This window comes from Cercospora kikuchii, assembly GCF_019650295.1.
Source record: "Cercospora kikuchii DNA, contig_00007, whole genome shotgun sequence".
NCBI classification, from domain to species: Eukaryota; Fungi; Ascomycota; class Dothideomycetes; order Mycosphaerellales; family Mycosphaerellaceae; genus Cercospora; species Cercospora kikuchii.
The window spans coordinates 946,518-969,767 of record NW_025408588.1 but is presented as its reverse complement, the minus strand read 5'-3'; the positions used below and the strand labels follow the sequence as shown (position 1 = coordinate 969,767).

Below are 23,250 nucleotides of genomic sequence, written 5' to 3'. Positions count from 1 at the left end.
GCCGTCTCGAATGAGGGGCACATGTCGTCCAACGGGCGGCAGCACAGCACGTCGTGACCAAGGCGCGCTGCCCGTTCCACCGCATCACGACAAGCTGCACCCAACCTTGAACACCCGGCGACACAAGGCACCACATCCGCTGCCACCGCTGTCCCGTCTCGAGCAGCGGTGCAGCTTCGGCCTGCTCGGCCTGCACGCCGCTCCCTCGCTCGTGCACATGTCGACAGAAGCAGTGCTTCCATGCTTTCCCTCACCGGCGATTGGCTCCTCGCATCTGTGCGATTGGACCTGACAGCTACCAAATACCGTGCCCCTGGCGTGATCGCGCACCGCACGCCCGTCAGCTGATGCCCTGGATGCTTGTCCCGCTGCTTGGTATCGTCGCCGTCATCGAACGATATGCTCGCGGCCAGCCTGGTCCATCCCGCCGCGTCGCCAGAACTGCCTCCGTCTGGCGGGGAACAGCAGGAATCGAGCAGTAGTGACACAAAACCCGAACCCTATTTCGCCGACCCTCACATCTTGGATATGAGCAATCTCGTTTGGCCAGCCGTGCCAGCGTCAGGACGGATCGCAAAACACACCTGGCAACCACGTTCAAGCTCCGCTGCGCATTTATTATTATACAAGCTCTGAAACCGACTTGAAACCGACGTCCGATCTTACGGCGAAGAAAAAAAGTCCTCGCCGCGGACCAGGACGTCATTGGACTTTTGCAGCGTGGATGCATGAACGCGTTCAAGGGTCGTGCTCCACCCGCAAGGCTAGCAAGCATGGCAAGGACTTCCTACAAAGTATACCAAAACTTCGGCCACGTTGCGGTGAAGAGAAATCATTCATTTCCTTCATTCTGCTCACACGACCGCAATTTGTGCGATCGACACGGGGATGAATTTTGCGCAAAAGGAGAAGGCGCTGCGACAATGGTCGATGGACCTGAAGTCGGCAGTTACACGCGCACCGGGTCAAGCTGGAGACTAGACAAGGAAGCAAAATGGGACCGCAGGCCCGGTTCGTCGGCGTGCCTAGCTAAAGTCGAGGATTCTGCTCCACTCTGCCGAATCTCCTACCCTTCGGAACTCCACACCTTCACCAAAGTATCCGGCTTCATTCCACGCGCGCATGGTCGCAGCATCGTATGGACCATGAGACGACCCGCCATCTCTTGCATCGCTCCATCGGTATTCCCACGCGTCTAATGATCCCTCCGAGCCAGCACCAGCACCAGCTCCTGTCGCGTCTTCTGCAGGGGCTGCTGCTTTCCAGTCTTCACCCGTCTCCCTACGATACTGTCGCATTAGGATCTCCCGCTCTGCTTGGTAGATCTCATGTTGGCCGCGTGAGTACAGAGCATCTGCGGCACCCGTAATGGCTTCAACCGCCTTTCTTCTGGCATCCTCTTTGGGGTCAACTGTGCCATTGCCATTGGCCTCCGGTTCGTCCACATCCATGCCGTCATTCTTCTTCTGCTGTTTCTTTTGCTTCCACTTGGGCACCTTCTTGTCTGTCTTGCCCTTCCCCAGTCTTTGCAATGCTTCGAGCGGTGTCTCACCAGTTTCAAGTTGCGCGATAAGCTTGGAAAGGACATCGCTGGTCAATACCGCATCGTCCTCCATCGCTTTCCGCCGCCTCTCCTCCTCCCTCTTCTCCTCCGCCTCTTTCGCCTTTTTCATATCCTTCTTACTCAACCCCTCCAACCAATTATCATTCACAGCATCGGGATCTGCAGCTTTGCGAATAAAATTCCCAGACTCATCAAACCTCCCCTCTTCCTCCTCATTCTTCAAATTATACGCATCCAACCTTGGTGCATGCTTCTTCTTACTCCCCGCTCCTAACTCCCTCGCATCCTCATCATCCATCTCATCAGGCAACTGATCCCTCTCCTCCTCATCCCCCGAAGACTCCGACTCTTCTTCCTCCCGCCTCTTTCCCTTCCCCCTCATCAAAATCTCCGCAGAAACATGTCCTCCCCCTTCACTATTCATCACCTGCCCCTCAATCTCACTCTGTTCCAAAAACCTCACATCTTTGCCCTTTCCTTTCCCCTCCCTCTGCATCTCCTCATCTTCATCCCCATCCGCATTTAAATCCTCTTCCAAATCAGCAAACATATCATCGTCTTCTTCATCTTTACTTTTGCTCTGCTTTTCTTCGGCTTTCTGTCGTTTAGCTTTCTCTCTCGCTCGCGCATCGAAATTATCATTATCCGAATCGGATTCGTAGCCGTCGATGTTTACGGCGTTGCGTTTGGTGTTTGTGCCGGATTTTCCTATTACGTCGGCGTCGAGGATGAGGTCTTCTTCCGGGGCGTCGGCGGCGAGGGTGCTGGGGTTGCGGTAGTCGAAGCGGGGTTTTTTGGATGTTGTGCCGGAGGCATCGTTGTCGTGGTGTGAGCGCGCGAAGTCTTCGGCTTCGCGTTTGGGGCGCGCGGCGGAAGTTGCGTTCGACATGACTGTGATAGTCCAGAGCGAGCGAATCGCTCGTGTTGTGGGTTTTCAATCAAGCAAGTGTGTGGAATGGGAAGTTTGGCGAAAGCTTCAAGCTGAAGCTTTGTTGGTTGGTGTGGAGTGGAGGACGAGAGCTTGCTGGGTTGGATTATGTCACAGGGTTTTCTGCTGTTGACGCATGACTCGCGTTGCAGTTCAATGGTTGCGCTTTCACTTGTGCAAGTTGTTACGCTTTTTGTTCGAACTATCACGACTATGCTAGCAGGCCTGTTGTACCTTTTCGATGTTCTTACACCATTCAAGAGCCGATTTTGCTTTTGCTTCCACCTCGCACATTCGGCACCTGTCGCATCCCTGCTCGCACACTTTTGCGATCGAGACGGAGAGCTCTTCCATGCAGCGGCATAGACTGCTCGCACTGCGAGCGGCGTTGACCTCGTACAATGGGCCGTTAGCTATGTGTCTGTTTTGAAGCCACGCATCTACAGCGCAGCGAAGGCATGTCGCTGTCTGAGCTTGTCGGGCTGCTGCATTTAGCAACCCGGAATGTGATGGCACTGACACCGTCCTGTCGTCCTGAGATTCAGCCCCCAGTCGTGCTCTCGTTGAATGACCGCTCAACAGCCATCTCTTGATTTCTGCCTGCCCGCGGCATTCTTTGGGTCGTCATCATCCAAGTCCACCGCGACTTGACCTTGACGCTGACTGGTCGCTTGGGGCTTCCATGTTCAGCGCAGTGATGAAGTCAAGCTCTTCGTTCTGAGTATTATGGTGATTACCGCTATCGTGTCGATCCATCTCCAATGCGGCTTCCAGGTCAATATGCTCGCTGTCTTGTGACTTTCCGTAATCACGTACTACTGAGTCATGCGGTCTGCCGGTGGAGTTCACCTGCAGTTGCTCAAGCTTCTTTCTCCTGGCCTGTTCGACATCTGTGAAGTCGCCTCGAATGCCATCACTGAGGACGCTGCCCATTCTCTCCATCTTGATGGCGCTCAAGCGATCCAGCGCTGTTTTGAAGTCGTCCAAGATGATCATGTCGGTTAGACATCGGAAGACGAAAGCCAATTTCCAGAATGGATTGATGCCGTCGGGGAGACCGGAGGATGGGATTGCATGAGTGACGGCCAGTATATCCACAATGAGGAAGCCGATGCTGGTCAACATGGCGGCCAGAAGGACTCCGAAGCGAGGGGAGACTCGAATAAGCTCGATGTAGCCAAAGTCATAGCGAGACTTGATGTTGTAGAAGAGACTGCAAGCTGTGAAGATCCACCACGGATCCCGACACAGAGCCTCGTAGGGTCGCGTCTTTTGGAACAGATTGCTCTTTCCGCTGAAGTAGAGAAAGTTGGCCGTGATTTCTAGCACCCAGTATGGCTGGACTAGAATGACGGTGCCGATGTAGAACAAACTGCCTCTCCTGCTGAGGAAAGGTTTGTTTTTCATCCAGGCGATGACATTGTGCAGAGACCAGCTGACGTTGAGAAGTATGGCAGTAGTGCTGAGATACCAGTTGTATACGGGCGGATCTGCAGCATATCAACAGCCGGCACATGCAGCATGAAAGCTTGTTTCCTTACTTGTAAAGATAAACGTGCCATGGAAGGTACCCAGAATCAACTAAGCTCTGTGAGCATGTGAAACATATTCGACCGTGAACGAGTCATGCTTACCTCAATTACAATCAATTTGTGCAGCAAGACTCTTGATCTCATGTTACTGAACGCGACGCATGCCATAATGATCAAAGATCCAATCATGTAGCCTTGGGCCCATGCTTCGATCACTATGGCCTCAGGATCCTGCGGTTTTGCGACGTCCATGGGCATGTCCTCGGAGGGGGTGGAGAGCTGCGAGCGCGCCAAGCTCGTCGACACGTCTGGGAGCCTAGGGTAGCTTGCGCTCGATAAATGGTATCTCGCTGCGCCTGCCGCCCATGACACGCGCCGAGGTCTATCGGGTCGCCGCAGTCAGTTCGCATGTAAGGGCAGAAAATGATGGGTTGAATGACGGCCGGAAAGGGAAAATTGGAGTGAGAAGTGCCATGTGGTCAACCGAGCTAGAGGTGGAGTAGCGTCGCAGCGGGAAACGCATGGAGAGTGGCCACTCCGGCCTGGCGTTCTCGCACCACCACACTTTTGCTTCCTTCACGCCTTCATTCGACTGGCGTCTTCAGGCGTCGCTGATGAGCTGATGCTGTGTCGCACCTACGCCTCCATGCCGATCTGGCCGTACTCGCGGGATTTATTCGCAGCATGCCGCTTCTCCAGATTCCGCCGGGGCTACGTCAGAGCGCAATGTCAGCTCTCGGCAGTCTAACTTAGCAGGATCCGCCGTTTGAGCGGGCGCAGAGTTCTGGCCCTCCATCTGGACGCGGGCCCGAGTGCTCGAATTGGTTGCTGCCCTCCTCTCACAGTCTGCAGACGCTTTCACGACGCTGTTGTTAAAGCATGTCTCAGTCCATCTTGGTCCAGGGACAGACTTTCGTCGTATCCAGCAGCTCCCGCAGTGGACTCCGCGTCCAGATGCCTGCAACTATTTTTGCACAGTAGCGTGAGCGCTAGCGGCTGTCATCTTTTTGTTGGCTGCAGGACCGCATCACTGGGCTATGGATGCCCGAGGCGCTGCAATCCTCATGTCGCAGGTGAGATGGAGTGATGAGAGTTGACAAATTGTCGAGGAAGGCGACGTCGAACGGAGCACCCGACGGCTTGGCTCCGCTGAGACTGTTGACTGGAGATGTCGGGAGCAGGAACGTTTGGCCCGAAAATGCAATCGACACGACACGGCGTCACCTTCCATGGAGATCATCAGAACAGGTACGCGTTGCGCGCCTCTGCAACACGAAGAGAAGATGCCATGGCGCCATCCGCACTTCTGCACGCAGGACGTGTCGGCCGCGCAGCACATCCAGCATATTGGCGGACGCACCCCACCTTCATCTGGCCGATCCCTGGCAATATGCATTCCTCGAGCACGCAAGTCCTCCGCACGCACTCACAATGTGCCTTTTCGTCACAGCTACAGCTTGGCTGGCTGAGCAGGCAGCAGTCTGCCATACAGAATTGCAGAAAATCCTAAGCGAACTGCTGTATTCTCCGACCTGCATGCTCATGCACTGATGGAGCTTAAGGGCCACCGCTCAATGCTGACATCAAGTGACGATGTCTGCTCGATTGGGGCCTCGTGATTGTTGATCTTGGGTCGTACTCATACAGCCCACAGCGTGCCCACAGCGCCTTCTACGCTGCTCCGGGTCAATACTGAGCGGGCCGTTTAGAGGTCTCGTAGTGCGCCACAGAATCCAACCTGACGTCTCGTTTCCATATAAACTGCTCAAGACTTGGTCTGGAATGCTGAGCTGACATCTAGCATCTCCATTGACCTTTCAGCGAGCATTTGTGCTCAGTCGACGCGCATTTGTTCTTGTATTTCGTACGACTCATCAGCACATTCCCAGCGAACATGTTGCTCTTCCACTGCGTTTCTTCTATTCTGTTCACAATACTACAGACTGCACTGGCAAGCCCACTGCCTGCAGAAGATGTCTTCATAAGGAGTCTGACCAAACGGGACACAATATCGGGACCTAAATTAAACGGAGCCAATTTCCCAGGTACGTTCGAGACACTCGATGTCAACGTTTAACCTGACCGAAATCTTCCAGATCCGGCTATCATTTTCGTCGACAAGTGGTATGCATTCGCAACAAGAACAATTGGGAGCAAGATACACATCCAAGTTGCTACATCCACCGACTTCAACACTTGGACACTTCAGCGCAATGCCGACGGCTCTCAGTACAATGCTCTGCCCAACATTCCTGCTTGGGCGGTGCAAGGAAATCCAAACACTTGGGCACCAGATGTCAACCAGCTAGACGATGGAAGCTTCGTGATGTACTACAGTGCTAGCACTGTCCAAGACACGTCCAAGCACTGCGTTGGAGCTGCAGTCTCCAAGTCACCCCTCGGTCCATACACGCCAACAAGTGATCAGCCGCTTGTCTGTCCGCTCTCACAAGGAGGTGCTATTGATGCATCCGGCTTTAACGATAATGGCCAACGATATATAATGTACAAGGTCGACGGCAACTCTCTTGGAGCTGGCGGACCTTGCAACAGTGGCGGTAAGTCATAACCTCACATTGAATGAAAGTCTATCTAATAGAATCCCAGTCCCTCCACTGAAGCCCACTCCATTGATGCTCCAAGCAGTAGCATCAAATGGCTACACCCTACAAGGGAATCCCACTGCCCTTCTCGACCATAACGGCGCATCTGACGACGGAATTCTCGAAGCACCTGTGCTCGTCAAGAAGAATGGACTTTATTTCTTGCTCTTCAGCTCAGGATGTTTCACAACGACAAATTATGATGTCGACTACGCCACAGCGACCTCAGTCAGAGGTCCGTATACTCGAGCTGCCACTCCATTGCTGTCTACTGGGCGAAACGGACTTTCCGGGCCAGGAGGAGCCGATTTCTCAAAAGACTTGAAGTTCATGGTGTTCCATGCGAATACGAATGGTGGAAGAGCGATGTATACTGCTATGGTTACAGTTGATGGGAAGCAATTGTCGATATGAGGTTTCGATGTGGTTAACACTGTAGCAATTCCGGCGCAAGTGCGAAAACAAACGACAGAAGATCAGCTTTCGTATGACAGTCGAGATACAGACCCAGAATGCATTGCGTACGATCCAGGAGTCTAATCGCTTCCCAATAGCATTCAAAGAACAACAACACCTAAGCTCCCCTCTATTGATCCCAGTGTTCAAAGTTTTGCAAAACCACACCCTCATCCTTCTTCGCCACAAGTCTACCAACCTTGTACACCTTCTCGCCCGCACTCGTCAACGCCTCCGTAGCAGCATCAACATTCGCCGCTTTCACAGCAATCACCATTCCCAGACCAGTATTCCACGTCCGGGCAAACTCCCTACTGCTGACATTTCCAGCCTTCTTCAACCACTGCAGAACAGCGGGCACTGGCCAAGCTTTCGCATCGATCTCGGCTGCCAAGTGCTTTGGCAACATGCGAGGAATGTTGTCTTCGAGACCTCCACCTGTGATGTGTGCCATACCGAGTAGAAGGTCTTTATTCACGGCTGCGAGAAGTGGTTTGACGTAGATTCTCGTTGGCTCGAGAAGGCTGTCGCCGACTGTGATGTTTTGCTCTTTGGCCCATGGAGCCTGGTCGTGGAAGCTCAGATTCTTCTTCTCCAGAATCTTGCGAACGAGGGAGAAGCCGTTGGAATGGACGCCGCTGCTCGACAGTCCCAGAAGGATGTCCCCCTCGCTCATGCCATCGAAGTCGGGTAGGACTTTTTGACCTCGTCGGATAACTCCAGTTGCTGCGCCACCTGCATCAAAGTCTTTGCCGGAGTACATGCCTGGCATTTCGGCGGTCTCACCACCCACAAGTGCTGCACCTGCTTGCTTGCAGCCTTCTGCTACACCTTTGATGAAGCTGGCGGCTTCGCCTGGGATGAGCTTCGAGCATGCGTAGTAGTCCATGAAGGTGATGGGCTCGGCGCCTTGCACAACGAGATCATTGACGTTCATAGCGACCAGGTCGATTCCCACGCCTTCGAACTTCTCCATCTCGAATGCGATCTTCAGCTTCGTGCCCACGCCATCAATGGCTTGCACGAGAATTGGTGCATCGTTACCGAAGCCTGCTGCTTGTAGGTCGAAAACACCTCCGAAGCCGCCAATGACGGCGTCTGTGCCTGGTCGACTTGTAGACTTCACAGCTGGCTTGATGAGCTGAACGAAGTCGTTGCCGGCATCGATGGAGACGCCGGCATCTGCATAAGTCATGCCTGCGCCATTGGCATTCGAAGCCGATTCCTCTGATACTGTGACACCCTCGAAATCTGGCTCGAGCAGCTTCCATGTGCATGTAATGTTCTCCTTCTTGAATTGCTCAATCAAGTGGTTCGCGATGTGATCGAAGTTCTCCGTAGCCAAGGCGAGAATCGTTGGCCCGGCTCCCGAAAGGCAGATACCCAACAGCCCTGGGTGTGTCACAGGTGTGACAGATTGTAGGATCTCTGTAAGGCCTGGGATGAGACCTTGGCGATATGGCTGATGTAGGCGATCTTGCATGCCGTCGTAGATGAGCTCCGCACTTGGCGGGCTCTGTCCAAGTGCAGTGGTCAGCAGCGCCACTCGTTGCAAGTTGAAAATTGCGTCTTCTTTGGTATAAGCTCCTGGCACGGCCTGCCGAGCCTTGGCTGTTGCAACTTCAAAGTCAGGTATTATAGCAATGCACTTGATCTCCTTCGCCCACGGGAATTTGATGTGTTTTGCAATATTGTGTGGTGGGACAGGAGGCTTCAGACCAGTATCCTCGCCACCTTGAGGCATAGGCAGGACATCTGACATGGGAACTTCCCTTCGCTTCACATCCACTGGGTCCAGTTTTTTGGTGTAGCTGCCAACGAAGCCTCCGTACATGGATGCGGCCACATTGTCAGGATGTTTCTCGATCATCAAGCAAAAGTCCAGAAGACGGTCTTTGTCGAGCTTCAAGTTGCCGACCAGGTTGCCTAATGCTACTCCACCAACAATCGCAGCACCCGAAGAGCCAAGACCTCGTCCGAAGGGAATCGCATTGTTGATGTGCAGATGAGTCGGCGACGGGAATGATCGCACATCGTGGCAACGAAGCACATACAGCGCGATTCTTGTAATGAAGTGCCGGTCGGCATCAAGATCGACTTGGTCTGCACCAAGACCTTCTTGAGTGATTCTGCAATTTTGCGGAAAGCCTTTCGACTGTTCGTCGTTCACTGTGACTCGCAGCTCAAGGTACTCAGAAAGCGCAAGTCCGATCACATCGTAGCCAGGGCCTTGACACAATCAGCACAGTGTCAATGGCACTGAGAAAGTCGCATACCAATGTTGGCCGAGGAGCATGGCACCCCTACAATTGTTAGCGAAGGCTTGGTAAATTCGCGATGGTCGGTGTGGTCGTACTGATGATGGTGGTTGCCATGGTTGGACTTGAAAAATGAAGGTGTAGAGTAAACGGCTCAGCAACACATTCGTCCCTACTGATATCCACCTACAGAGTTGACATAGACCGTACGGCAGATGTAGGATGAGCAGTCGGAGTGGACCGCCGAATCATACTGCACAAGGCTGGGATGAATTTTTGGAAGGAGCCACACGAAGTGTGGCGCTGTGGCGCATAAGCGAGAATGACTAATGGTACTAGCGTCATTTCGCTGCCGATATTGCATCAACAGTTGCTACATTTGCTATGCTATCTACATGCTATCTTGCGCAGCACTTCATCTCAGTCATGATCATGTGGTCGTTCTCTCATTAATTCACTGCTCATCCATAGTGGCGCTGAGGGTAAAGCAGTCCTGGCCTCCCCTCTCCCACAACTGTTCCGGCGTCTCAGCCGCTCTCTTCGTCGGCATCATCTTCCACGTAGGACTGATATGGGATGCCCGACTTGTTCGTGAGGCACTCTGAGTTTTCCTCAGAGATACCAACGTCTCCATATGGCGAGGTCCGGTCCGTCTCTGTTCCCTTATTGCAGGCCAGAGGCAACACGCCCTCAGACGGGAAGCTGGGCTCGTCCTTTCCAGTCTCAAGGAGAATTCCAGGGTACTCGGTCTCGAGTCTTGCATGCTCTGGCCGCAGAATTGTAGACTGGACCGAAGCCTCGACACGATCAATGCCAGCTGGCGAAGTCCGTTTGAGAGATATGACCGAACTGCCTGGGTCTTTTGAGCGACTAGAGCTGGTCAACCTCCAACTAGAAGTGTAGTAACCCTGATGGCGACGGCCGGTTGACCGCCCTTCATCGATTCTGGTCTCCTGCGCCATTTGATGAAGCCCAGAGCCTTTGCGGAAATGAAGCGAACCATGCGGCTCCCGAGACTTTCCTCGTTCCAGCTCACGCTTGAACGCTCCGTCAGACAGCAGCTCAGGAAAGTGCTGTCCCAGAAGTGTAAGCATGCCGGTCGACTGCGAACCTGTCCCGAACGTCATTGAAGGCTTGGCCTTGAGCACGCGGTCCAGGTGCACATCACGACCAAGCCCCGACCCGCCCCATGATTGAGTAAGCGTGACTTTGGTCACTGTGCGTGAGCCTGCTGGCGAGCTGCCGAAAATGGTTGTACTTCGTTGAGATCGGACTGTTGATCTTTTGCTGATTTTCCGCTGGCTGTGCTGAGAGTCTTCTTTCCGAGACGCTCCAAACGGGTCAGAGACATCTGGAGCCTCCAAGAATGAATTTCGTGCTGGCATCATTGTTTGATTGGAATGAGAAGTGTATCCAGATCTCGTAGTAGCTTTAAACAGCAGTATATGACTTGCCGACACATTTGTTTTGAGCCCATGCGCAATGCACAGGCCGCTGGACAACATTGACAACAGGCAGAAACAAAGTTTCCGGGCGGCAACGGTGACTCACCCACCGCGACACACTGATGTTACAAGCATATGCTACGGTAAACCACGAAGAAATCTTCGACTTAGTTCCACTCACATGCTGTTTGCTGAGCGAAGCTGGAAATGTGATAAGCTATGTATGTCCTCGGTGGACAAAGGACTCTCTGGGCAATGTTCCGTAACTTGGCAGCTATCGTTGCCTGTACATTCGACATCGACGCCTTTGCAGTTATAATCGAGAACTTTTTCTGATTGCTGGTATCAACGATATGATGAATCCAATAGAGTCCATTGTCATTGCTAAGGAGACTCGGTTTGATTCCCAATAACGTATCGCCACAAAGACTGGCTGAGCGTTCCTTGATCGACACCTTGACAGCTTCGTGCACTTCATGAGGCCCATGACTGATGCTGAAGGTAGGTGCTGGAGATACAGAGCTTTGCCAGTGACCAACAATTTCCTCCAATAACCTTGCGCATCCATCTGTTCAAGCTCTTTTCTGCGCTCAGCATTGGAAAATCCTTTTGAATCTCATCCCCTCTTGATACCGGTTCAAGCTGTTTGGCGGCTCTTTCCTTACTTTCTCCCAGTAACTGGCCAGAGCCACAAAGGACTTTTCGAGTTTGGTTCTTGGACTGCCATCACGGTGCCGCTTGTTGATCATCGTTCGCCGTACCTTGATCTTGGCCGCTATCGCTTCCTCCTCCAGCCAAAAATAAGGTGGGAGACGGCCATGAGATTTCAGTACATCCTTCGCAAACTCAATGTCATCTTCCATGGTTCCCAGTCTGCCGTCTAGGAAACAACCCTCAGTCCATGTGTGCAGTCCTGGGAAGACTTCCGCATGCTTGACCACAAGCTGCGCTTCAATGCAAGTGATTCCTGGCGCTATGCACAGGTCTTCATCACGAAGTCGAATTCGCACATTAGCCCAGGACTTCACGTGATGCCCGCGGCGCTTCAAATGCTCGGCAATTCGAACCATTTGTATGAGCACATCATTGACGTCTCTTGGTCGCGCAGCTTCTGCCTCTGTCTCGTTCTTCTTCCACGGGTCAACAAGCTCCTCGTCGCCTTCGTAAACTCGATGGATCGGCACGACGCTTGCACCGCCGTGGTCAAGGAACCACTGCCAGCCGCGCGCAGCGAACGTTTCTTTGTCGTTCCAAATGGCTGGTAGTGAGATTCTGTGAAGGGGTACGTGCCTGTGGTTGTGGTACCACTTCCAGTCGCGAATGGCGACGCCGTCCTTGTGTATCACCATGACTGGTGGAGTAGGTGATTGCTGAGACAGTAAATGCTCGTCGACTTGAAAGTTGTGGAGGGATCCGAGAAGGAGCAGAGTCAAAGTGGGCTCGAGTGCGCGGTACGTGCGGCAAACAAAGCTAGGCGAAGCTTCACTTCCAACGGTGGCAGGTTACCTCTGCGGGTCAGACTTTGACTAGCCAGAGGATGGCATGAGCTGTTCCTCGCTGGAGATTGCACTCACTCAGCCCAGGACAGCGCGTCTTCGTAGGCCATTTCTTGAACTTGATGATAGGCGTTGTGCTCTTACGTAGTGTCTACCAGTGCGGCTTATGATCATCTTCTTCACCCTCCTCTCTCACTCTTCTCGTCAACCACGCAGCGACCAGCGCCAATAGACCGCCGAATCTCAACACCCATCCCACACTGTCATCACCAATTGTTCCTCTTGGCTTCTGCAGCGCCTTGAAAATGGCGCTACTGACGAGCGTAGCGACGACTTGTGGCGCGGCGACGGCAACATTATGTATGCCAAGAACCACTCCAGCTTGATCAGCTGCATCGTCTTCACCTCGCGCAAGCAGGTCGCCATCGCGAGTTGGCGGAGGGGCGATGCGACCTCGTCGAATCCGGTCGCGCTTTGACACTTCGGCAGCTATCAGCGCAAAGGGTGCCCACATGGTCATTGCCCAAGGAATCCCAACCAGACCTGCTAGTATGGTTGCAGTGGTAGTGTTGTGCACAAGGAGTGTCAGCCATGTGAGGATTGCGAAAAGAACGTGGGAGAGCATCCAGGCTCGCCGCATTGTCAACCACTGGATCTCCAGGTTCGGCAGTCGTCTCTTGGTCCGTGACAGCCACACTCTATGTGATGCCGGTGAGGCTGTCTGGCCGCTCTCAAACAGAGTCGCGCCGCCGTGAGGCGTGGCTGGCATCATAGGAGCTTCCGGCTGAATGTCAAAGTATCCCTCACTGTTCTCATCATCTGCTCGTAGGGCTCCCGGAGTACGAGCCATCGCTGGTGAAGCTGTCATAGGCGTCCGTGGCTGTGGCTCCGGCGGCTTGTAGGAACTTGAGATGAGCCAAGGGATGATGACACTGGCGGCGAAGGAAACGATAGCGTAAACCAGTAGTGCAAAGGTGCCTACCCGTGTGCCGTGTTCGTAGGCCTCGTCAATCTCCTTGTCCGTCATATTTGGGTTGGCACGAAGCTGGCTATCGACGTAAATGCCCCCAATGTAAGTTGTGATGTAAAAGAGGTAAGGGAACCATCCAACCCATGCTGCTAACTGCACAATACAAACAGCCTTGATCTGCGGCGGTAGACGGCGAACGGACACCCACAAGTCCTTGAAGAAAGCGACGACTCCAGTGTCGTATGCGGCAGGCTCACCTTCCAGGCGAGGGTCTCTCTCGGATACGAAAAAGCAGGAAACGGCCAAGGTGCCCCCGAGCCCGATCGATGCAATGACACAAAGTACTTTGAACTGCGTGTCGCCGAAGAACCACAGATACTTGGGCAGATTGGCGTATCCAAAAAGGTACCCGATGATGTTGCCAATGCCCAGCATTCGGCTCGCCCATGCATTCGCGGTATCTTGCTGGTGAGTGGGCGCATTGTCAACAACGTAAGCTCTTAGGCCAGCCTGAATCACGTTGATGCTGAAGTCGAGGACGTAGACCATGATCACTGCCAGCACAATGGCCACAGTCTTCGTCCCTTGACTGTCTCTTGCCACGCCAAAGACAGCTAAGAAACCACCAACGAGTTCGCGGGTCCACGCCAGGATCAAGAGCGAGATGATGGTAGCAATCGCTCCTCCGACCATGAACGGGCGACGCTTGCCGAAGCACGAACGACATCTGTCCGACTTGATTCCGACATAAGGCTGTACAAGCGTTCCAGATAGTGGTCCAGCAATCCAGACAAATGCCAAAAGGCTTTTGGTGATGCCCAGGCTCAGCAGATATGGCGACCCGTTTGAGAGCTCCACTGACCACGCTATTTGCAGGCTAGTGGAATGCGTCAGCACTGGAAGCACGCCCAGCAGATCGCAACTCACCCTCCAAACGCTATCGTCAATGCCAACAGATACCAGCTGCTTTTGCTCTTCTCGCGTGTGCCCTCTTCTGCAGTCCACGACTCGCCACTCCTGCGATCTTCGCTATAGATACTCGGGAGATGCGGCACCTTGCCATCGTCGTCGCTCGTACGTGCCGGTAGCAGTGGAGATTGTTCGTTCAAGTCATCGTTCTTGCCGTCCCTGCTATATCTCACGCTCCCGTCATTGGGCCGTGGCTTCGAGAGCGAGGATCGCGGTGATTCGTCCAGCGTTACGGAGGAGGTGGAGTCTTTCCTGAATTGAACGTGTTTTGAAGCGGATAGTCTATTCTGTGCTGTAGTGTCGATTTGAGACCCTCGCCGCGAAGCTTCGGAGCTGGAGGGCGAGGGTGTATGCTCCATGGTTTATGTGCTGTCAAAGGTTACTCAGGATGCGCGTGCTTACGGCGGGAGGCGTTCTGTGAAGGTGAGCAGTGAGACAAAGGGGAAGGTGCCGCTGCCACGCATAGTCGTGGAGTGACTGCTGTGATGGAGGTTTGCGCGGATGGATTTTGGTCAGATGCGAAGGTTGACGGTCATGCCACGAGAAACCAGGCCAGCATCACCAGCGCGCAAGGGAGCCGTCATCACGCGCTTCCGAGCGCAGCGACGTGGCTTTGATTGTTGTCAGCGTGTGGGCGTGCGACGGGGCAGCTTCTACGGTCGCTGATGCAGCAAACACCTTCTGCCGGTTCGTGATGCACCATGCAACTCCGCGTCTTGGATCGCGAGATCAAGCGCAGAGACGATGGAGCTTGTCGAGGCACAGCTGCAAGGCACATGCGTGGAAGCGTCTGGAGAAGCTCGTGCCCCGATCAACGACCCACCCACGGACACCTCCGTCTCGCCTAAGCCTGCCATCCATCACATGCAAGCTGGCACTACCACCCACCGGCCGATGCACCCACCACACTCGAGCCTGCGCTGTGCACCATCGACCACCAGGCAATCACTGTGCGACGACCACCCATCACCGCTATACACCGAGCCACTGTATCTACCGGATCGCAGTCGCTGCATCCGAATCGCGAATCCTCCAGGACGTGTTGTGCACGACTCCGACCAGCCACTCGAGTATGCGATAGCACCTCCCGCTCGCCAACATGGGCTTTTCCCATTACTTCGCTCGAAGCGCGATACAATTGGCGGCAAGGCAGACTTCGGACTCAGACGAAGATGAAGACACGGAGGCGGGACAAAAGGAGATCTACTCATCATGGGCGTTGTTGATCCTGATCTTCCTCCTCATATTGGCCTTCTTCACGAGCTATGTTCTGCGCAGCAAGAAAATCCAGGCAGTACACGAGACGGTCATATCTATCTTCGCTGGAATGGTCGTGGGCCTGGTCCTGCGACTGACCAGCGTCAACAGCGTGCTGGACGTGGTCACCTTTGACTACCAGTTCTTCTTCAACCTGCTGCTGCCTCCGATTATCTTGGCCAGTGGATATGAGCTGCACCAGGGCAACTTCTTTCGCAATATTGGTAGTATCTTGACTTTTGCCTTTGCTGGCACTTTCATCTCAGCATTAGTTCTGGCGATCATCCTCTGGCTGTGGACGCGCATACCTCTGGAAGGCTTAGACATTTCCTTCGTGGAAGCCATGTCTGTCGGCGCAACACTCTCTGCCACAGATCCTGTCACCATTCTGGCCATCTTCAATACATACAAGGTCGACCCGAAACTCTACACAGTCATCTTTGGCGAGAGCATCTTGAACGATGCGATTGCCATTGTCTTGTTCGAGACCGCGCAAAAGTACAAAGCCGGCGCGGAGGGAGGGAAACTTACATTTTTGAGCTTGTTCGAAAGTATTGGGGTCTTTTTGCTCGTCTTCTTTGGCAGTTTGGCGATGGGAGTTGTCATCGGGTTGGCAACGAGCCTGCTGTTGAAGCTGACGCACATCAGAAGAGATCCCAAGATTGAGAGCTGCGTGATCTTCTTGATTGCATACGCATCGTATTTCTTTGCCAATGCGATTCACATGAGTGGTATGTCAAGTTCTCTCTGCAAGCCATCACCCATACTGACATAAACAGGCATTGTGGCACTGTTGTTCTGCGGCATCTGCCTCAAACATTACGCATATCACAACATGTCGCGCCGCACGCAACTCACCACGAAGTTCACCTTCTCGCTGATGGCGCAACTTACGGAGAATTTTATCTTCATCTACCTTGGACTATCCCTCTTCACCGAACGTGCTCTCGAATACAAGCCGCTTTTCATCCTTATCACGTTGATAGGCATATGTGTTGCAAGATGGTGCGCTGTCGTACCACTGTGCGCTCTGATCAATGCCGTTATTCGGTACAAGGCGCGGAGGAGAGGGCAGGAGGCCGCAGAGGAGATTCCGAACAACTGGAAGATAATGCTGTTCTGGGCTGGACTGCGTGGAGCCGTCGGTGTTGCGCTGGCTGCTGGTTTGACCGGCACAAATGGATATGCCCTGCGAGCGACAGTGCTCGTGACAGTCGTGTTGACCGTCATCATATTCGGCGGCACAACTGCGCGCATGCTCGAGATTCTGAATATCCGAACAGGCGTGGTCGAGGAGATTGACAGTGACGACGAGTTCGATATCGAACCGGTGCCACAAGGAGGAGGATATGCAAGGAAGAATGGGTCCGCTTTTGGTCACACTCCCAAAGTCAGCAACGGGGGCCTTGGAAATGGCAGTATCGGACTTGGAGATGTGCAGTCCCGAAACAGAGGCGACACATCGAGCTACAGTGGTCGGGCAGGTCCAGACCTCGAACGGCGTAACAGTTCGCGCGTACGAAGGGACGAACAGAACCAGGCTGAACAAGGGCTGCTGTACCAAGAGGACGAGAGCGCGCACTTCAGCGACGATGACGGCCTCGATCTACCGCCCGAAGCTAGGAGATCGACACCGCAGCTTGGACGAGCTTCGACAGGAGATGGCTCGTATCCTGTGTCCGGCACTCGACCAGGCAGCGAGCCTCATCCGGACCGCCTGACAGCAAGGGGAGCATTGAATTCGATCTTGAACGTCACGACTGAAGACGCCGGGACGCTATTCAATCGACTCGACGAGAACTTCATCAAGCCTCACCTGCTGTTGGATCCGGGCGGGTCACATAAGCATGGTGGTGGGAGCTCATAGTTGGAGCTTTCTTGTTCTGGTTCATCCGCATTGTTCGTAGATCAACGAATGCATTCTTGTATCATACATTCACCTTCCAGAACAGCAGTTGACGGAAGCACAGCTGACCACAATCGTCTAGCCAAACCCAAATTCAGATTTCTTGCGAGATTATGACTCCGTGTTTAGTCTACAGCACACCGCGAAGATCTTCAGCTGTGATCTTACTCGGATCCGCCAGCTTCTCCTTATCAGCCTGAGCTTGCCTCTGCTCTTGCTCCCTCCTCGCTTTCATTTTCTCTTCAACTGTCTGCCGCCCTTTGTCGCCTTTCACCTCCACCAGTACCTTGGCCCACTCTTCTTCGAGGCTGTCGCGATTCTTCTTGAGCATCATGTATACAGAGGCCTGAAATGTGACGGTCAGCATTCAATGTCGCGCAAGTGTGATGTGTAGATAATGGGCGAACAATATTGAATTATGTACCTCTGCCCACTGATCAAACTCCTGTTTCAGTCCTTTATTCTTCACGGCTTTGTAGTAAAGTTTCCTGGTTTGCTTTTCATAGGCTGCGCATTCTTCTTCTGCGGCCGAAAGTTCTCGCGTGATTTCATTTGAATATTCTGTCATCGTGAATGGGGAGAATTGTGTTGAACGATGGGAAATCCGTATCAGGATGTACTTGCTTGCGGAGGTCATCGGCACATATACTTGTTGCACGATTACTTCTCATCTCCACTAGTCCAAGCCTGCAGGAAGATGTAGAAGCCACAAAAGCCTCAGCTGAACATTTCAACAGTTGCCACATGCGGGGATCGGTATATCGCTCACAGTCCAATGCAAGCCCGCCAAGCCTACCGAGCGTGGAATGAGCTGGAACGAGGTCTAGAACTTGTTCGATCATCGGCCTGCATTCACCACTTTCGCTGAATTGGACCACGTCTCCGCCTGAGATGTCAGTAGAGTACCCGGACTCAGTCTGCTTTCTTTGATATCTTCGGATCTGCCAGTACCAACTTCGAGACTCAGGATCCTACTTTAAGTCCACTCAAAGCAAATATTGGAATGCCTCATGGTGTCAAGCATTAGGCAATGTCGTGAACTCCTCGATCTCAATTTTGGCCGTGAATCAAGACTGCACAGCTTCGCTCTTATCATGCCATGATACAAAATCGAGATCTTGTCCCATGTTCTCTTGGTGCTTCTGAAGCGTCGAGAAATGATTTGATCGCCTCACAGACAAGACGAAATATTCTTGGGCTGAGCTGTGCGTCGACAGCAAGAGTTTAATGTTTCAGACCCGAACACGTGCTCTGTCAGTGATGACTTGGGGACTGGACATATGTTTGATCGTCGAGAGGTCTTGACGATCGCATTCACGTTGTTCCGTGCCGAAAGTTAAACGTCACGTCACTGCGCTTCGAAGTGCAGGTGCAGTTTGGAAGGAACAACGACAGCAATGATTTTTACATACCTCAATCTCTTTCTCACCACTGTCTCTCTTGCTGGGATCGTCCAAAAACTTCTGATCCTCTCTCTGCCGATCGATGACTGCGAGACCTTCTGCCCTCTGGCGCTCGTTCATGGTGTTTTGGTAACCTTGCCCTTGGATCTGAAGCTGCACCTGATCATACGCTCCCTGGGCAGTCCCACGCTCATTGTAGCTTTGTATGTACCTGGGCGCCTGAAGACTTTGTATTAGCTGTAAAGGAATTCTCTTGCTCATGTACGGATCGATAGCATATATTCATTGCTACCCAACTCTGGAACGGTTGCTTTTCTCCAAAGTTCTTGACCGCAGAAAACCATTCTTGTCGGGCTTCCTTTTCTGCCTTGTCGAATTCTGCGGAGGCTCTTTGGAGTGTTTGCTCGCGCTGTCGCTGGACTTGAAGCAGGGCTTCGTTTGCCATGTTGAGCAGTCTGTGAAATTTCGATTGATGAGTCAAGTTTGTGGGGGAAGGCAGTTCATCTGCTATCCTACTTTTATATGTTCTACCTGACTTCCTACATCTTTGGCGCGGGAAACAAATGGAGGATCCTCCGTACCAATTTGACAGTTTCCACGTGTGCTACAGCGATTGGCAAGATGGCTCGTATCGCGGTCTTCCAGAAATGCAGGTCCGCCAAGTGTGCTGCACAAGGGACGAACAGGACCGAAATTTAGATTCGAGCTAGGACGCATTCTCGGACTCTTCGACCGTCGACTTGCAGCCGACACGTGCAAAAAGGAGCAGAGGCACCGATCTGATCAGCATGCTCGAAGGGAATGTCAGTATTATGCATGGCATGGAGCCAGTTTGCTCTCGTAACTATCTTCGGATCTGCGACTAGCCGGCATGTGGTTCGAGCGGAGGTCAATAGACGGCGCGCTCACGATCATGAAAGACTAAGACGCGGTCAAGGGTCAGATGTACGTCTGTGGAGAGCGAGTCCCGAATGTGCGTGATTACAGGAGATGACAAGAACGACAATGGAACGAACGAACTACTGTAGCTGGTACCAAAATCGAATCGACCCTAATACGTTGTCGTTGGCAGACCTTAGCGAGAGGTTGCTCATGAGCGACCCACTCATTCGAGGTCCTCATCTTTAATACTATCCGGATCTTTCAGAATCGCTTCATCTTTCTTCCTTTGATCCTCCCCTTTGAACCAACGCGCTTTCTCACGCTCTTTCACTTCGTCTTGCGCTACCTCCCCATTGATGGAGTGATTTATCTGGTCATATTGTGCTTGGTTCGCCCTGTATTGCGTTTCAGCCGCGTAGTATTGCGGATACTGGCGTTCCATGCATTAGCACATTCGTTCACAATTGCTGAAATTTGAAAAGGCGAACAACGACCATACATTTTGGACGGCCCATTGGATAAAAATCTTGTCAGCCAGTCCCATTTTGACGTCCGATAGCCATTGTTTTCGAGCTTTCTTTTCTACATTCTCGAATTCCGTCGATGCGGCTTGGAGTGCTTTCTCGGCCTGGTTAAGTCGTTCCTGTTGAGCCGAGTCCGACATATTGAGTGATCAAAGTAGCGTAGTTGTAATTGAAGTGTCAACTTCTGCCAAAAGCCTTGCAAGAGTGAGCTTTTTATATACCTTCTACCCACCCTCCTACATATCTGGTGCGGGGTCCAAATGGTTGGCCCCGATTACCAAACTAATGGTTCTCTACGTGTGCTACAGTGATTGGCGATGTGTCCAGATCTGAACTATCTATGCAGCTGCGCAAAGTCTGCTGCTCAAGGAACGAATTGTAGTCTGTAAGATAGATTAGACCCTGCAAGATAGATTGGCGCGAAGCTTAGGCTTTCTCCAGCTTCGACATGCATTGATCACGACATTCCTCATCTTTGAGAGTTGAAAGCAGTGCCGCCGGACCTGGCTCGCTCGGTCGAAGTCTTGGTGGCATTTATGGTGTATGACGCTAGCCTGCTGCATTTTCTATTTGCGGACGATGCGGAGTTCGTTTCCCAGTTCACCACGGCTCTCAAGTGCCAATAGTTGACGGCCTTACCTTACACGGCAGAGAGAATGCATTGCTGAATCTAGTGATACTGACAATTAGTTCTGGAGCTGTCATCGGAAATGGCTGTTCAGCATGAACATCAGATAAGGACGTTCTGCATCACTCTGGCATTTCGTTGAGGGGTACAAGACTCGGACCAGTTCCAGCAGCACTGGTACAGATCACGGATTTAGCGTAGTTGCACTTTGAGCTAAGACATGTGAAGTCAAATTGAGGCATCAGCCGATTCTGCCAGTTCTCGCATGATTCGCCCATATTTTCCACCAGTACTTTTTTAATACTTGGAAGTGTTTCGACCGGCAATGTCGGAAGCCGGGAGACGAATTGGAACGCACATGGCTTGTCAGTCTGGGCTCACACAGGCCGTGAAGAGTGCCGTAGTGGGAAGAGCACGCCCAGACCGCGATATGAGACATTGATTGGTCGTCCCCGAGACGACATCAGTGCATACTGCAGGACCGGCCGGCCAGCATAGCGGTACTTCGAACTTCCAGTCATTACCTTCGCATCTTCTGCACGACGACAAAGACCACATCCAGGAATGATATTTAGAATGCATTTTGTTTTCTGGTCTGCGCCTAGCAAGAAAGAGCTCCACAACAAGACGGCAGGAACCGACTCTCTTCGCGCCTGAGGTTCTTGAGTAGTGGCTGACGGTGAGCCGATGCCTTGCAAGCCTTGGGCGTCTTCGTGGTCCTGCTGCGATGCGGATTGCATGTGAAGGTGTTTGTGAGAAGGGAGAGATGGACCGGATGAGGTGAAGCAGGCTGAAACTCGGCACGCGTGTGGTTGTCAAGCACGAGAGCACGGAGGTGCGTCATCCGGGCCCGCTTGGCAGGCGCATCCCACCACGAGCCATTCACCGGCGGGCAACGTTGCAGGGTCTGGCGCTCATTGTGTTGCCCCACCACGCACAACAAACCTCGACAAGTAGTCTCTACAGCGCTTCTTCCCCTACACACGACTCCTACACCCTCCCCACCCCCATCCTCTCCGCCAAATCACGGCCGCGCACAATTGCTTTGTTGCTGCCTGAGCGACGACGTAAGCTCTCCTTCCTCCGCCGTCGCTTCGCAAGGCATCCACTATCGGTGTATTGCATCCCGGCTCACTACAAAAGTTCACTGACCTCCTTGCTCAGCTGCCGATTTCTCTTGGATTTGCCCCAACACCGAACTTGACTTCGCAAACATGGTATGTGCGCTCTCGGCGGAGAAGGAAGGAGACAAAGGCTAACCGATCCACCAGGCAGCATCTGGGTAAGCCACGGCGACGAGTGACTCGAGCACCATCGCAACTCCTGCGCGCATCCGCCAGCTGACACCGCCCCGCCAACAGTGTTTCCGTCGCGCCTGAGTGCATCACAGCCTTCAACGAGCTGAAGCTCGGCAAGAGCACGAAGTGGATCATCTTTAAGATCTCCGACGACTGGAAGGAGATTGTTGTTGAAGAGACCAGCAGCGACCCAGACTACAGCAAGTTCCGCGAGAAACTTGTCAGCGCACAAAGCAAGAGCAAGCGTGGGGCCGACGCTCCGCTGGGCATTGGTGGTCGATACGCCGTCTTCGATGTGCAGTACGAAGCACCAGGTGGTGCGGGCACGCGCAACAAGATCACCTTCATCGCATGGGTGCCAGATGATGCCCCACAATACGTGAGTTGAGAAACACTGACGTGGGAAGGGTCTAGCTGACACAGGAATTCTAGCCACGCATGATGTACTCATCCTCAAAGGATGCTCTCAAGCGGGCCTTGAACGGCATTGCCGCTGATGTGCAGGCAAACGACGCAGACGACATCGAATATGATACCATTGTTGAGAAGGTTTCCAAGGGAGGCCGCTAAATGCAGCCCGATCACGGACGTGGCCAACAGACGGATGAGGCGCACCTATCGAAGGCAACATCGGGACGACAAGCAGGAGCGAATGCGCACCATGAAGCGTAAATCACGAAGTACAGATTTGGTGTGCATAGCCCGGGCCTCTTGCAGTGGAGTGGAGGTTGAGCATGAGCTACAGCGTAGATGACATGACCATCATGAAGATTGATTACCCCAAAGTTCGGTCCTCAAAAGCGGCCTCAGCAGCTGACAACTTGTTCCTACTCTGGGCCAATATCTTTCCGCTGATGAAGAATTAGATTTGTCCTTACGAACGGAAGAGTCTTTTCTGTACCAAATAATCGTGCTTCAGGTTTTCTATAATAACTACGTCCCGGCTGCTCTATTCACTCACCATTCTTGAACATCCGCAGACAGTGAAAACGCAAACTACAACCTTCCTTTATGGATATCACTCGTCCTCACGCAGTCTCCTACACTAAATACACACTGCGTCACAGTCCTTCCGATTCACACGACAAACAACTAAAAGTCCAGAAGAAAGCTCTCGGAACTATTGCTACA

At 52.8% G+C, this 23,250-nt stretch overlaps 12 protein-coding genes across 13 annotated transcripts; 3 read left to right on the top strand and 9 right to left on the bottom strand.

The window, feature by feature from the left end:
* Positions 1-1,025: 1,025 nt before the first annotated feature.
* CKM354_001049100 (uncharacterized protein) lies at positions 1,026-2,453 on the bottom strand (the record flags this gene model as incomplete). Its single annotated transcript, XM_044805951.1, has 1 exon — positions 1,026-2,453. The coding sequence occupies one exon, from the start codon at positions 2,451-2,453 to the stop codon at positions 1,026-1,028; it is 1,428 nt and encodes a 475-aa protein (XP_044661886.1).
* Positions 2,454-3,119: 666 nt separating this feature from the next.
* CKM354_001049000 (uncharacterized protein) lies at positions 3,120-4,282 on the bottom strand (the record flags this gene model as incomplete). The annotated part of the gene is made up of 3 exons (XM_044805950.1): positions 3,120-3,982; positions 4,034-4,073; positions 4,127-4,282. 3 exons carry the CDS (start codon positions 4,280-4,282, stop codon positions 3,120-3,122), a joined length of 1,059 nt encoding a protein of 352 aa, XP_044661885.1.
* A 1,636-nt stretch (positions 4,283-5,918) lies between these two features.
* Positions 5,919-7,041, top strand: CKM354_001048900 (uncharacterized protein; the record flags this gene model as incomplete). The annotated part of the gene is made up of 3 exons (XM_044805949.1): positions 5,919-6,069; positions 6,121-6,582; positions 6,632-7,041. 3 exons carry the CDS (start codon positions 5,919-5,921, stop codon positions 7,039-7,041), a joined length of 1,023 nt encoding a protein of 340 aa, XP_044661884.1.
* A 172-nt stretch (positions 7,042-7,213) lies between these two features.
* CKM354_001048800 (homoserine kinase) lies at positions 7,214-9,458 on the bottom strand (the record flags this gene model as incomplete). The annotated part of the gene is made up of 3 exons (XM_044805948.1): positions 7,214-9,312; positions 9,360-9,386; positions 9,440-9,458. The coding sequence occupies 3 exons, from the start codon at positions 9,456-9,458 to the stop codon at positions 7,214-7,216; spliced, it is 2,145 nt and encodes a 714-aa protein (XP_044661883.1).
* A 344-nt stretch (positions 9,459-9,802) lies between these two features.
* On the bottom strand, positions 9,803-10,726 carry CKM354_001048700 (uncharacterized protein; the record flags this gene model as incomplete). Of its 2 annotated transcripts, XM_044805946.1 has the most annotated exons (2): positions 9,803-9,855; positions 9,964-10,726. In XM_044805946.1, 2 exons carry the CDS (start codon positions 10,724-10,726, stop codon positions 9,803-9,805), a joined length of 816 nt encoding a protein of 271 aa, XP_044661881.1. The 2 variants fall into 2 exon arrangements, with proteins under 2 accessions (XP_044661881.1, XP_044661882.1); XM_044805947.1 differs by lacking the exon at positions 9,803-9,855 and having other exon boundaries at positions 9,869-10,726.
* A 650-nt stretch (positions 10,727-11,376) lies between these two features.
* Positions 11,377-12,135, bottom strand: CKM354_001048600 (uncharacterized protein; the record flags this gene model as incomplete). The annotated part of the gene is made up of 1 exon (XM_044805945.1): positions 11,377-12,135. The coding sequence occupies one exon, from the start codon at positions 12,133-12,135 to the stop codon at positions 11,377-11,379; it is 759 nt and encodes a 252-aa protein (XP_044661880.1).
* A 298-nt stretch (positions 12,136-12,433) lies between these two features.
* Positions 12,434-14,580, bottom strand: CKM354_001048500 (uncharacterized protein; the record flags this gene model as incomplete). The annotated part of the gene is made up of 2 exons (XM_044805944.1): positions 12,434-14,129; positions 14,180-14,580. 2 exons carry the CDS (start codon positions 14,578-14,580, stop codon positions 12,434-12,436), a joined length of 2,097 nt encoding a protein of 698 aa, XP_044661879.1.
* Positions 14,581-15,320: 740 nt separating this feature from the next.
* Positions 15,321-17,345, top strand: CKM354_001048400 (bifunctional K:H/Na:H antiporter NHX1; the record flags this gene model as incomplete). The annotated part of the gene is made up of 2 exons (XM_044805943.1): positions 15,321-16,209; positions 16,258-17,345. 2 exons carry the CDS (start codon positions 15,321-15,323, stop codon positions 17,343-17,345), a joined length of 1,977 nt encoding a protein of 658 aa, XP_044661878.1.
* Positions 17,346-17,514: 169 nt separating this feature from the next.
* Positions 17,515-17,952, bottom strand: CKM354_001048300 (uncharacterized protein; the record flags this gene model as incomplete). The annotated part of the gene is made up of 2 exons (XM_044805942.1): positions 17,515-17,730; positions 17,809-17,952. The coding sequence occupies 2 exons, from the start codon at positions 17,950-17,952 to the stop codon at positions 17,515-17,517; spliced, it is 360 nt and encodes a 119-aa protein (XP_044661877.1).
* A 499-nt stretch (positions 17,953-18,451) lies between these two features.
* CKM354_001048200 (uncharacterized protein) lies at positions 18,452-19,232 on the bottom strand (the record flags this gene model as incomplete). Its single annotated transcript, XM_044805941.1, has 3 exons — positions 18,452-18,526; positions 18,797-19,024; positions 19,080-19,232. The coding sequence occupies 3 exons, from the start codon at positions 19,230-19,232 to the stop codon at positions 18,452-18,454; spliced, it is 456 nt and encodes a 151-aa protein (XP_044661876.1).
* Positions 19,233-19,892: 660 nt separating this feature from the next.
* CKM354_001048100 (uncharacterized protein) lies at positions 19,893-20,333 on the bottom strand (the record flags this gene model as incomplete). The annotated part of the gene is made up of 2 exons (XM_044805940.1): positions 19,893-20,099; positions 20,169-20,333. 2 exons carry the CDS (start codon positions 20,331-20,333, stop codon positions 19,893-19,895), a joined length of 372 nt encoding a protein of 123 aa, XP_044661875.1.
* A 1,702-nt stretch (positions 20,334-22,035) lies between these two features.
* CKM354_001048000 (uncharacterized protein) lies at positions 22,036-22,689 on the top strand (the record flags this gene model as incomplete). The annotated part of the gene is made up of 4 exons (XM_044805939.1): positions 22,036-22,038; positions 22,093-22,103; positions 22,183-22,498; positions 22,552-22,689. The coding sequence occupies 4 exons, from the start codon at positions 22,036-22,038 to the stop codon at positions 22,687-22,689; spliced, it is 468 nt and encodes a 155-aa protein (XP_044661874.1).
* Between the last annotated feature and the right edge of the window lie 561 nt (positions 22,690-23,250).